We start from the raw sequence: 12,788 nt of genomic DNA, 5'->3' as shown, positions 1-12,788 counted from the left end.
TTCAAACCTCTTTGTCATCATCCATGTACCTTTTTAAGGCCAATTACCTATAATCAGGCTTCAAAGGGGGAGGGGAGAGGGACACAGAAGTCATTATCATTACAATATTATCACAAACTGACTTTAAATGGTTAATTTTATTTTTTAAACTAACCTGATGAAGGTCTTTGGTGTGTAACGTTGTTATTGACAGTTTATTCCTGGTGTCAAGTGAGGTGAACAGTGTACAGGACTTCTTCTACAAATTTGACAAAAAATGCTTCTAGAATATCTCACCAACCTTTGTAAAGCTTTGAATACATTGGGGTTCATATTCAGGCTGGACTTTCTCACTACTCTGTACTTGAGTATATTAAGTTCTGCTACTTGTTACTGATCTTGAGAAAGTGATTCAAATATCAAACACCAGACACCTCAACTACCGCTACTCCCACAATGACATGTGACGTAGACGCTACCTGCCGTGTAAATCAAACGTGATGTCTTCTTCACCACTAAACAATCCTCAACAGTCTCATTTTCATCATGGACTTCCTATATTATTTGTTCATTTAACGTCTTTGACTTTATGTTCACACAACAAATTAGATTCTTGATAATGATTTCTTTACTTATCTTTGATTTCTGTTTTACAACCTCCCCCTGTAACAATCTAAGAGGTTGGCAGCAAACAGTTAAAAGAATCAAAGAATAATAGATGTGCAGAAAAATGAATAGTAGGAATATTTCTTCGTATTTGCCCTCCGAGTCTCATCTTGTTCTGTCTCTTCTTTGTGCTCTGGCCTTTCCCCCTCATATTTCCCTCATTTTCTTGTTGCCTTCTCATGTGCTGCATCTCTCACCTTCTCTCTGCCTGTCTCAATTTCATTCTCTCTCCAGGTTGATCGACTGATGGAGTTGCATTTTAAGTACCTGGAGGCTGTTCAACAGGCTGACAAGAGGATCGAAGGAGAGAAACATGTAAGCATCTCTCCTTTTCCTCCCATCCCTCCCTCCCACCCTCTCAACCAGTCCCCCCCCGTCCCTCTCTCTGTGCCGTCTCTTCGACACTGGCTTTGTATCACGCAGCTTGTTGGACGAATGCATTCACACAAAACACTGACGCTTTCAGCTTTGCTCTCTTAAACACAAATGAAATGCCATCAATGAGTTGTGTAAAAGAAATTATTAGAGGTTATGATGTTCTACGGTACCTTTTTGGTGTTGTGAGTGAATGAACCAGACCAGCAGTTTGATCCTGAACCAACTGTATTCTAAGAAATCCAAACCTGATCTGAAACTGACCACCACAAGCTCCATAGTCCTGACCATTAGTGGTAGTATTAATGACAGGCTGTGTTAACCTTATGACTGTCATTCATCATCAGTATCAATCAGTTCCTTGTAAAAAGTCATCCAACATTCACTTTATTTTGGGTGGCTTTAATTGGGTGAATTCATCCATAAGTTGATGCCAGGCAACAGCTTTGAATCTAAATAACTCTCATATTAAGGTGTTGTTATGGCTTGGTCCAGCACCTTGGTTGTTGTTGTGCAATGACATGCATCACTAAACATTACAGCTTTACAGTCAAATAAAACAAGACCAATTATCTTTTTGACAAAATGTCAGTGATTACTGTTTGGATGATTAACCAGTTTAAGTATACTGTTTAGTCTGACAGACCGTGCATGTGTGGGTGGGCTCCACAGCTACAGAGACCATGGGAAATATTTACTGCGCTGTACGAGGTGCTTAACAGCCCGATTGCGTATGTCCTTTTACCAGTGTACTTCAGAGAGGTTTTGCACCCTGTTGATAATTTTTTCTTAGCAATATTTAATTTGGGAGGTTTCTGTTTTTGGAAGTAAAATATGGGAGCAGGGAATGGACCTTTATAGAAGTGTTTGTTGCAGCTGTTGTATTACTGACTACACTGCGGCAGAGGAAACTGTTTCTGAAATTTAACTCTGGAAAAAGCACTTGTAAAATCTGCTGCACTGTTTTATGTGCCAAAAACAGAGGGAGAATGAGAGGCTACAGCCTGGTCGAAACAGTAAATAATAATAGGATGCATTACAAGCATATTTTACCAGAGTTCTCAGTTTAGAACCACAACACAAGACTAAAGAGCTGCACTGCAACAGAGTGTTGTTTATCACATGATGTTAAGGTATCGTTTCCCGTAGGTCCCTCCTCACTGACTTTTAATGGCTTATAGGAGCTCCTGTCCTCCTCACTGATTTTCATAATTTCATATTTTTGTTTCGCTGACTGCATCTGGCTATTTAACCAATACTTCCTCACACACAGCCTCCCTCTTGCAGCATGAACGCACAGTTAAAGTTTCAAAAGGATCTTCTCTTCCACCACCTTCCAGCAGTCATTTAGGCAGCAAAAAAACACCTTTTTGTCCACTCTGGAGAACAACACGTGTCAAATCACTTTGGCAATTTATTCAAATCAGAGGAACTGTTTGGTTTCATTTGCATCTGTAGTCTCAGTAAATGCTCCACTTGTAATTTGCAGCAGGTTTAGAAAACATCCCTCCAAAATCCTGACTACTGCACTGCTGGGTGTTCAGACCATGTTTTAAATAACCAAAAGGTTGACAAAGGTTGAGACACGCACGTGATTGGTTTTATTAGACTGTAATAGACTGTAACAATGCAGTGGTGTCATTACACAGTGAAAAATGACTTTCTGACTGGAAAGTATGTGAACGACCGACTTTGTACAGTATATATTGTTATTATATTGTCTATCAATTTGTTGACCAAATGTAATTTGTAATACCAAACCTTTAGCTGCTGTCCTCATAGAGTGGCCTAGATTAGTTAGAAAAAATTAGCAGGTGGAGCAATATTTGTAGTGGTTTTGGGGTATGTACTGGTGCAGAAAAAGGGTTGGACAAAATCACTTTTTAAGTCAGTATGTTGTTTAAAAGGTAAGGTCATTTTCAAGTTTCATAGTCTGTAAAAACTGGCCCTTCACAGGATTCTCCTAAACAACTGAAGTATTAGGGGACACATAAAATGGCTCCTTACAGCTCATTGAGACACCAAACTGATGCGTTGTCAAGCTTGTGCAGTAGTAAGGCTTAAAAGCTTATGAACACACTGAAGGTTGGAATAACGACCTCCAAACACGGTAAATGGAACCATCTGAGGAGCGTGTGAATGCAGGGTTATCCCAAGGTTAGCTCAGTTAGCGGTGATTAGCCACATTGCAGCTCTTATTATTGCTGAGCATGTTGCAGCTCATCACACGGTGTATATTGTTTGCCTCTTAACCTGAGGATGGTTTTAATATTGTGGTAACACACTCCACTGGTCAGTGTTGCCATTATAATTGTCTGTATTCTTTTTAATGAGTTGTCTGTGTCACTGGGTGAAGGTGTCCAAGCCATTTAGTCTAGTATTGAGGCATACAGTCTTTTGTTGAAATAAATTAAACGGCGTAGGATGATAACCGTCTCACTCATTCAACAGTCTCACTTGACTACAAACTTGTAATGGTCACTTGTATTTAAAAGCTACTTTTAAGCACAAACAGGCACTGGGAAGAAAGTGGAAAATAATTAGTTTTAGTGTTTAAGGAAACTAAGAATCTTGTCTTACGCTACATTTACACCAAATCCGGCATTGCAGCGAAACCATGGAGTGACATTCCCACACCACTGCACCAACCTGCGGCGTTGTAGGAGTGTCACTCCATGGTCAGTGTGTGACGTCTTGGGAACCCCCGCTGATCAGTTTGCCGAAAGGCGAAGCTGCTATGTGTTCATGCTGGTCCTACTAGTGATTGTTTGTCCTCATCGACGCATTAAAAATAACAGTAAACCACCAGGATGAGGTTTCAAACTGGGGCACAAGGCTGAACCAAAGTGGAAGTGAAACTTAATGCTACATAGAGAAATGTCCGTTGTGTTTCGTTTGTTGTATTTATCCATGCTAACTAACACATCCTGCTTCTGACCCCTTCTACTCTGCTTATGATCTCCGGTCAAGCCTCTGACACAGTAGGTCAAACATGCCGGTCCTACAGTGATCGTCGGCATCCATGGATGTGTTTTAAAGTGGTGCACAATGCCAAACTGAGTGAATGCACACGACACATTACGTTACACAGTGGCTTCAGTCATAGTATGATCGCCAGCTTATGTGATTGTCCACTGGATCGTGACGTCGGGCTTCAACCTTTACACCGCAGCCATGTGCGCTTTTTGCGGAGCCCCCTGTACCGCCACAGCCAAAATGGACTACCCTCAATAAAATGAATGGGGAAAGCTGCGTTTTCGCCGCAGCGCCGGATGCAGTGTGAATTCAGCCTTAGGGTCTAATCTTTCTACAAAGTCAAATGCAGCTTTCCCCATTCATTTTAATGAGGGTAGTCCATTTGGCTGCGGCGGTGCGTGCCGCAGATAACCATCTGTTGGAATTATCTACAGGCAGAAAAAAAACATGTACTCCAGTGCAGTCCCATCACACATTCATGGTTTTCTTTATAGCCTACAAAAATTCAAATTGCATTATAGATGTTCAGATATCCTTGTTATAAAGAGTTGGGGTGTGCGCTCAACATGTCGTCTCTTTTTGGTAGATAAGATGAGCAGTCCCACACAGTATCACATCAAAAGCCATGAGGGAAGAGACCAAAAAACCATCACAATCCTGCTGATAACAATATGACAGTTTACAGAGGAATGGCACACTTGATAGCTGTGTGTGAGGGCTCTATTGAGCTGTCTGCATGTGTGTCTGTGTCAGTGTGTTGAGCTGAGGGCTAGACAGACCGATGGAGGGATACAGATGGAAGATAAGTGGCCAGGCAGGGGATAATGGCTTCAACAGAGAGGGAAAGAGCATCCTCTTCTCAGAAAGGGAAGAAGACAAGAAAAAAGGCAGATAGAGATACTGTAAATATCAGAGCAGGAAGTACGGCGAACAAAAGAGGAGTGGATGGTGAAACATGGGAAATGCAGGGAAAAGGAGAAGGCAGAAGGAATTTGAGTGATAGAGGGAATGAAGAGTGGGGGGAGGTGTGGGAGGAGACAGATCAGCGTACAGTTCCTATCTAAAGATGACTGAAGATTAATTTCTCAGACAGACATCGTGGTGGGATTGCCAAGAAAAGGCCAGACAGTTTGACATTTTCTCACCCCGCTTTCTTTTTCTCCTTCTCTCTCTCTGTCTGTCTTCTTCTCTCGCCTCTTCCTCCAGGAAGGCAAAACTATGACTTTGTGATAGCCTGCTGATAAGAAACCTTGTCTGCGTGCGCCACTATCTTTGAAGCCACACGCTCAGCCTTCACCTGTTCAGAGCCATACAGTTAGCTCGGCACCCATAAGGCAGAAAGCGATAAAATACCTATTTGTGGCGCAGCTGCAACATTCTATTCATTTTAGTGAAAGAAGTTGACCACACAGGACTCTAGTGCCATGTCAAGCTCCTCACACTGCTCGTATTATGAAAAGTGACATGAATACGAACATGTAATATTGTGTATGTTATATAGAAAAGACTCTCATCTCATTCTGTCCTTGAAAAATGCTGTGTCATAAACATAATGCTGATATGATGCAGCTCAACTCCTGACAGTTCCAGTTAGAGATTTAGCTGTGTTATGTTAGGAGTGACTAACGTAGCCTGGAGCCTCTAAAGCAGGCTCCAGGCTACATCTCTAAAGCAGAGATAATGAAGAGACTGCAGTCCACAAGCAATTTAAAGACACCATGGACTATGATTATGCCATTTTTTTTACAGTGTTTTGATGTCTTTTAGACGAAACAATTAATGCATTAATCAGGAAAATAATTTTCAGATTAATCAATCATGGAAATAATTATTACATATTACTCTAATCTTGTACAGGGTAACTGGTCCTGATTTTTAGTAAGGCTAGTAGCATTGCTGTAGTGATGCTGACAATGGTCGGTTCCCCACTTTGGTTCAGATTGATGGATTACAGAACAACTATTGGATGGATTGACATTGAAATCTGAACAACTTCAATGATCCATCAACAAAATTATCCAGTGCTTTTGTTCATGACCATCTACCTGCAAAACTCACTTTCCCATCAGCCTCAGCAATAATGTGTGTTGTTGTGGTAAACATTATCATTTCATAGATTGTAGACCAGGGTCTTAATCAAACTTTGGCCCGCCAGAAACTTCTTTTTAATGTTTTTAATTATGATAAACATAAATGCTAACAATGCTCTTTATAATGTAGTATTCCTTATAATTATTTGTTTTCATTATCTGAGCGTGGCGAGCAGAGTGACACTGCACAGGAAGTCAGTCAATTAAGAGAACTTTAGTACCATTTTTGCATAATTACAATACATTACAGTAGGTGTTTGCTTTCATCCTGTGGCCCACCACTGAGTTTAGGTCTTTGGTCCTCCTAAAGAAAAAAAATTGGGCACACCTGATTTCGACCAACTGTATAAAAAAATTAAAAGGCACAGTCAGAACTGAACGTCTGAGCCGAGCTGAATTCAAACACAGATCTCTGCTCTCATAAAGCACCTTTATCTTGAATTTCTGAAGTTTCACTGCTCATAGGAAATCTAAAATGTTATAATCTTTGAGGTCACAGTGTTCTGCATTGACCTCATTATAAGCTAGTGTCAAGAGGTGGTTTCAAGTAAGTCCTGCTTGGTTGTGTTTTGGTATTTTTTGCAATGTAGTCAATTATTTGTAGGGTCTAATTTGATACTACTGTAACATATTATTAACAGGGAGTCCATGTCCTGAGAAGCCCAAGGGATTAAGCAAAATGCAGTGGTTTCACTTCTGCTGGTACAACTCTTAATGCCCAGATGATACTGTAAGTGTGCGTAAATCAAAGCTTCCACCAAATGTCACGTTATGTTAAACAAGGTGATAAAGACGGCAGACCCAGTTTAGTCCGGCGCCGCAGCTGAATCGGCTGCCGTCAGCAGCGGTGTTTTATCTCTCTCTGCTGTGCCTTTTGGTTTCCCCTAGTTAAGCCTGTTTTTAAGGGGCGGTAAGCAAAATGTTTTTCCTCTGCAACATATTACCCACAGATTTCTCAGGAGGATAGCAAAGAAAAAGCTGCTGCTGCTCTTTCTCTGTGTCTCGAGCCCAGTCCCTTTAATAAGCTGCTTATTTTCTCCCACCTTGGTATCTCTCTTCCCTCCTCTCTTTCTATCCTCCCATTCGCTCTTTCTCTTGCCTAAAGCTGCTTTACCCCTCCTGCTATATTTCTCAATTTTGACCTTCTGTTTCTTTCATCCCTCTTTCCTGTCTTTTGCTCACCCCGAACATCCATTACTCTTCTGCTCCCTGCTCTCCTAGGTGTCTTCTTTTACTCTCCCTTTGTGGGCTCCTTAATTTTGGTATCCTGCCTTGCTTTTTCTTGTATCTTCCCTACTTCCTTTACTAGCGTGCAATCAACTCACTTACACCTGTCGTCTTTCTAGTTTCATTCTCCTTTCATCCTTCATTTCTGTCTGGCTTTCACATCTACTCCTCCCTCCTCCTTCCCTCCATCACACCTTCTCCCTGCTCCTCCTCCTCCCATTTTCTCCTATTTCTTCTCGTCTTCTTCTTCTCTAATACAACTACTTTCACCTCTCTTTCTCCACCTCTTTTCCAAGCCCTTCTCTCCTCACGGCTTGTTGGTAACAGCTCTTGGAGATTGATGAAGCTCAGCAAAACATGGCTGAGGCCGACCTCAATACTGTAAAATGCCTGAGTGCACTTTCCTAGTACCTAAGCACCCAGTTGCTTGGTGTGTGTTTGTGTGTGTTTGTGTGTGTGAGTGTGTGAGACAGTATGTGTGTGTTTGCTTTACTGGGCTGTAGCAAGAGTGTAGAGCAGAATGGGGCAGGTTTAGCATTGCTGACAGTAGACAGTTTTAAAGAAACTCTGTGTTAAGTTGAAATTGGTTTTGCACCTGGATGTGATATATTTTGTTTTCATAAATGTCTTCATGGAATAAATTCTCCCTCTCTTTATCCGTCACTCTCTTTCTTTTTCCTGATTCACACTGTTTGTCTGTCACAGTGTATTTTCCTTTCATCATTGCATTTTAATCCTCATCCATCATTCCTTCATAAATCACTATTAATTAATTCAGTCACTCATTCATTCATTGAGGATGAGTGAAGCATTTCACAGCACTGAGTAATTTTGTTCCAGAAGTGAACTTCTCCTGCAGTGCGGCCAGCTCATAAACGTTTGGATTGGTTTATTTCAGCTTAAGAGCTTTCACCCTTGAAGTCCATTTCATTTCAGCAGGTTATTCATTCTAGATTGCAGCAAAAATTGGCACCCAGAAGCCGGAAAATGTGTCAGTCCTCAGCTTACAACATATTTATAACGGCGTTTTGGAAGAGACGGTAATCTTTGCAATTCAGCAGCTTACATTTATTTTTTTATTTAAATTATTAAATAATATAAAGCAACACAGACAAACATTTAAGGGCACATTAATTTTTTAAAACTAAGAGAAAAACAAACCAATTGAAAATGGTAACACAGATGAGTGTCTGCAGGGGAAGAAGAGTTAAGAGAGGTTGTAGGCTGAAGTGAACAGAACAAAAAAAAAAAACGTATATGCACTTGTATGTTCTTACCCTTAACACTTATGTACTTAAGGTCTCCTTGATAAATAGCAGCTATCATGCTCAAATGGGGGCTTGAAAATTGTTTCCATTTTTTCTTTTCTACTTTATCAACGGTCTCTTTCTTGTGACAGATGTACTTTAAGTTGCTTTGGACAAAAGCATCTGCTAAATGCCCTAAATGTAAGGGAACAGGTGGTGTTTGAGGAGTTTTTTAAACAAGATAACAAACAAGATTTTTAAACATGTGTCAGGTACGCTGACAATGACAGGATCCTATTGACTTTCTCCAAATACTAGAAGTCCTGATTCAGAACTATCAAACTCATAGCTTTAAATCATCGATATGATATGAATGAAAATGAAACAGTGAGAATCTGTCTCCTGAAATTGACATGACATGATCAGCTAGATCGTTTTACTAGAGAAGACGTGTCATTCTGTCCTTTGGCAATGACAGAAACGCTTAGCCCACCTGTGGTTCTACAGTGATGTTACAGAGTGGAGCTTCTTCCCTCACAAAACCGCTTCAGTGAGTACAGACAGCACTTTAACCTGACAACAGGCAAGTTTTAATCTGGCCTGCCATCAATTTACTCACAGAATTTACTTAAACTATTTACTGCTGACGACCTGCCTCTGTCGACGGTTGTCATTTAAATCAGCTTTAGCCACCCAGCTAAAACTAAGAAGCTGCTGCTTAGATGCTTTGTACAGTGCTCTTTGCTAATAAGAGAGATGAGAGATAGAAGATTTGATGACAGATTTGGTTCCGTGGGAGCTCCAGTCCAGTTATCACAACCCAGATATTTGCAAATGAAATGCTTGCTTCATAGAGCCCTGCTTTAATACTCCTCCAGCTTCTGTCCTCAGGCCGGCTCATATTGGATAAGACGCTTGAAGCTTGGCAAACACTGAAAATGACCAGTGACCACCTGTGACCATGACTGAGATATACTGTACCTAACCAAATCTAATACAGTTTTACGACAGTCTTACACTGAACCCTACCTGCATGAATATTATATTGTTAAATGTTAAAAACTCAGTGCTTTATAAAAAGATTCAACAGCACTACATCTGTTTCAACACGAACTCAACATGGTATCCTTCCCAGAAGTGGATGATTTGTATTTGTATGGAGGTACACTGCGTTACCATATAAATCTCCTGTTTGTGTCACTTGTCCAGAGCAGATTCTAGCTGAGGCCTGAGGGCTGAAAAATTGAAACTAAGAACTGCAGTGGGTGTTTTTCCTCAAACAGCCACAAGCGGCAACAATGAGACCATTCCACCAGAGCTGCATAAAATATCATTACAGGTTCGATATCACAATGTGCGCATAAACAGTAGTCTCATTGCAGGATGTGCAATGTCAATCAAGGCAAATTCACCCAAACACATCCTGCTACAACTGTTTTGCTGCTTGATACAAACACAAAACTCACAATGTTCTCATTTTCTGTGATCACTATACAGGAGAAGTCTAATTTAGCCTAATTCAAGGGTTCTTCGATACATTGGAGTTTGTTGCTTGAAATAGACATTCAGGCACAACAAACCACCAATCACAATCATTGTTGATCAATTTATCAAACAATGGAGGACCTACTTTGGTTGTTTAAAAAAATGCACTCCCATACAAAATCACCTCAGCCATCCTAGAATGATTTAAGTTATTTTGTAGAAAAGTCTTTTCACAGTGCAATATGTAGCGCAGAAAACCAAATATTGCAATAAGGTTTTTTTTCCAATAACGATCAGCCCTACATTTGACTCACATAAAATGAACTCTGACAACCAACACATAAGTGAGATTAATGCTTTACCATAAGTGTTTTCAAACAGTATTTTTCATTTTTATGAGAGAAAACACTTCAAGGTTGAAGACTAAGTGGTTGGTTTGGCAAATGTACGTCTGGTTAAATTCCCAACCTCAGATAAAGAGCAACATAGAGCTGCCTCTCTAAGCTTCTCTGAGTAAACCATCCAGGTCTCATATGCATCACAAGAGACAGTCCAGGAGGAGGCTTGGTCAGTGTATTTTTTATTACATCTGTAATAAGTGTTTTCCCCTGCCCAACGTTTTATGGTTTGGAGCTCAACACAGGCTAAATGACGTGGTGTTTAATGGTAGAAAGCACTTCCTCCCTCCTGGTAACACTGCTGTTTTGCTTTGCCCCACTTTGTGAACAAACTCTAATTGATGTGCGCCCAAAGCACAGGGCTGTTCTTTTTCTGGGAGATTATCATAAACCTGAAATCAGCATGTTGTCTCACACTCTCACAAAGTTACAGATTTTTCCTGAAAGTTTACCTCATTATCAACCTCTGTATCGCTGGTTTTTAATGAGGATATCTAACCTCTCTCTTTCTGGTGTTTGCTTAAGCCTCATAAGGAGCATTACGCCCTACACACACACACACACACACACACACACACACACTCAAACACACACACACACACACACACTCGCAGTCACTGTGGGTTTTTGCAAAGTGCTGACAAAGAAATCACTTTAATTCTGCATCTAAGCATCCCAGCGGAAAAGAAAGCACAGGAATAACAAAAAGCCACACACACACACACACTCATACATCTCATACACAGTCAAACAAAACCTGATATACATATTTTAAAGTGCACACACCCAGATAAAGGCTCTCATTCGAAGACGCACACACTATATGCATGTCACACAGGAACACAAGCATGCCTACATGGTTTGTAATATGCACAACAACACTCGCACTGCACACACAGTGTTCCATAAATCATACACACCCTGTCACACAAACACACACATACAATGCAGCTGAGTTACAGTAAAGGGACTGAGACTGAAAATCACTGCTTATTACTTTGTCTGTACTGGAGCGAGGCTGCCAGGCTCCCCTGAGGTTGCGGTAATTGACTTGTCCAATCCCTCCTTTCAACGCGTTATTCTTTCTCCGCCTCTTCTGTCCGGTGTTTGCCAGAGGGACAGAGCTGCCACACAAAAGATATTAGCCACAATGTCAAAACTCACAAGTGGACAAAACTCTGCCGCTGTAATGAATACCGCACACTACCTGCCACGGTGCAGGTTTTAATATCCCAAATGTCCACTTCCACTGCTCACAATAATTAATATTTAACGCATTTGTCATGGTTCAAATCCTTCCTCTCACCGTATACACATTCAAAGGTCTGGCTTGATTCATCGTGTGTTCAACATCTTTTCTGCCATCCAATATCAGCCAGGCTGAAAGCAATTGACTTCACCTTGTTTGAAAACGTTTTTCTTTATTTTTCTCCTCGAGTCCACTGAGGAAACCTATAGTACCTTTAAATTATCCAAGAGATACTTTGAGGAGCATTGATAATACTGTGTGTGTGTGTGTGTGTGTGTGTGTGTGTGTGTGTGTGTGTGTGTGTGTGTGTGTGTGTGTGTGTGCGTAAATGTTCAGACTTGGATCTTGGAAAAATTGATTCACAGCAAATGAATGAATACTTAGCTGTTGGGCCACTTAAATGCTTTTTCTGGAGCTTTCAAGCACATCCTACATTCTTCTTCAGCAGAGTTTGTTCAGATTGTTAAGCTTTTATCCTGTGACCATTAACACCAACTGAGAAGGGGTTAGAGTCATTGACCAGGAATCGGTGGGCAGCCAGAGAAAGATCAAGGAGGCCATGGAAATGTCATTAATTTAGCTGGTAGGGATTGGGAGTCTGGTTCCAGTTGAGAACTGGTTCCAAATTGTTCGATCCACTGGAAACATTCCTCTTATCGATGCTGGGTTATTTTTCTATCAGTTGTGCATTGCAAAAACAATGACATCATACTCTTGCATCTAGGCTGCTGGAAGCTTGCAACGAGAAGGAGTCATGGCAAGGGATGGAAGTTGAGAACTGGTTTCAGTTGAAAACCACACACCCAAGCGACATGTATGCCTCTCTTCCTACTCTGTGTTCAGACTCTGAGATAGTAAGACAGTTGTGTTGGCGCTGAAAACCTGTGTAGGTCTACTACAAATCAAAGTATTAGATTAATTTTTTTTTTAAGTTTAATGTGATGGTTGTGCTTGATTGAAAGTTGAGTACTTAAATTATTATAATTGATCCTGAAAGGGACATGAATGGATGTACCACGTTTCAAGACAGTCCATCCAGTAGTTGCTGGGACATTTCACTTTAAACCATAAATATCAACCTCATAGTTGATAAGTC

At 40.8% G+C, this 12,788-nt stretch overlaps 1 protein-coding gene across 1 annotated transcript in view; it reads left to right on the top strand.

The window, feature by feature from the left end:
- ctnnbl1 (catenin, beta like 1) overlaps positions 1-12,788 on the top strand; it is a 67,223-nt gene that overhangs the window by 37,606 nt on the left and 16,829 nt on the right. Inside the window, exon 13 of the mRNA XM_084365601.1 lies at positions 880-960. Coding sequence (XP_084221727.1) covers positions 880-960 — 81 coding nt within the window. The remainder of the gene's footprint in view (positions 1-879; positions 961-12,788) is intronic.

This window comes from Pagrus pagrus (genome assembly GCF_965226575.1).
Source record: "Pagrus pagrus genome assembly, chromosome: 11".
Lineage (NCBI taxonomy): Eukaryota > Metazoa > Chordata > Actinopteri > Spariformes > Sparidae > Pagrus > Pagrus pagrus.
Note: the sequence above shows the minus strand (reverse complement) of the source record. Positions and strands in the feature narration are given on the sequence as shown.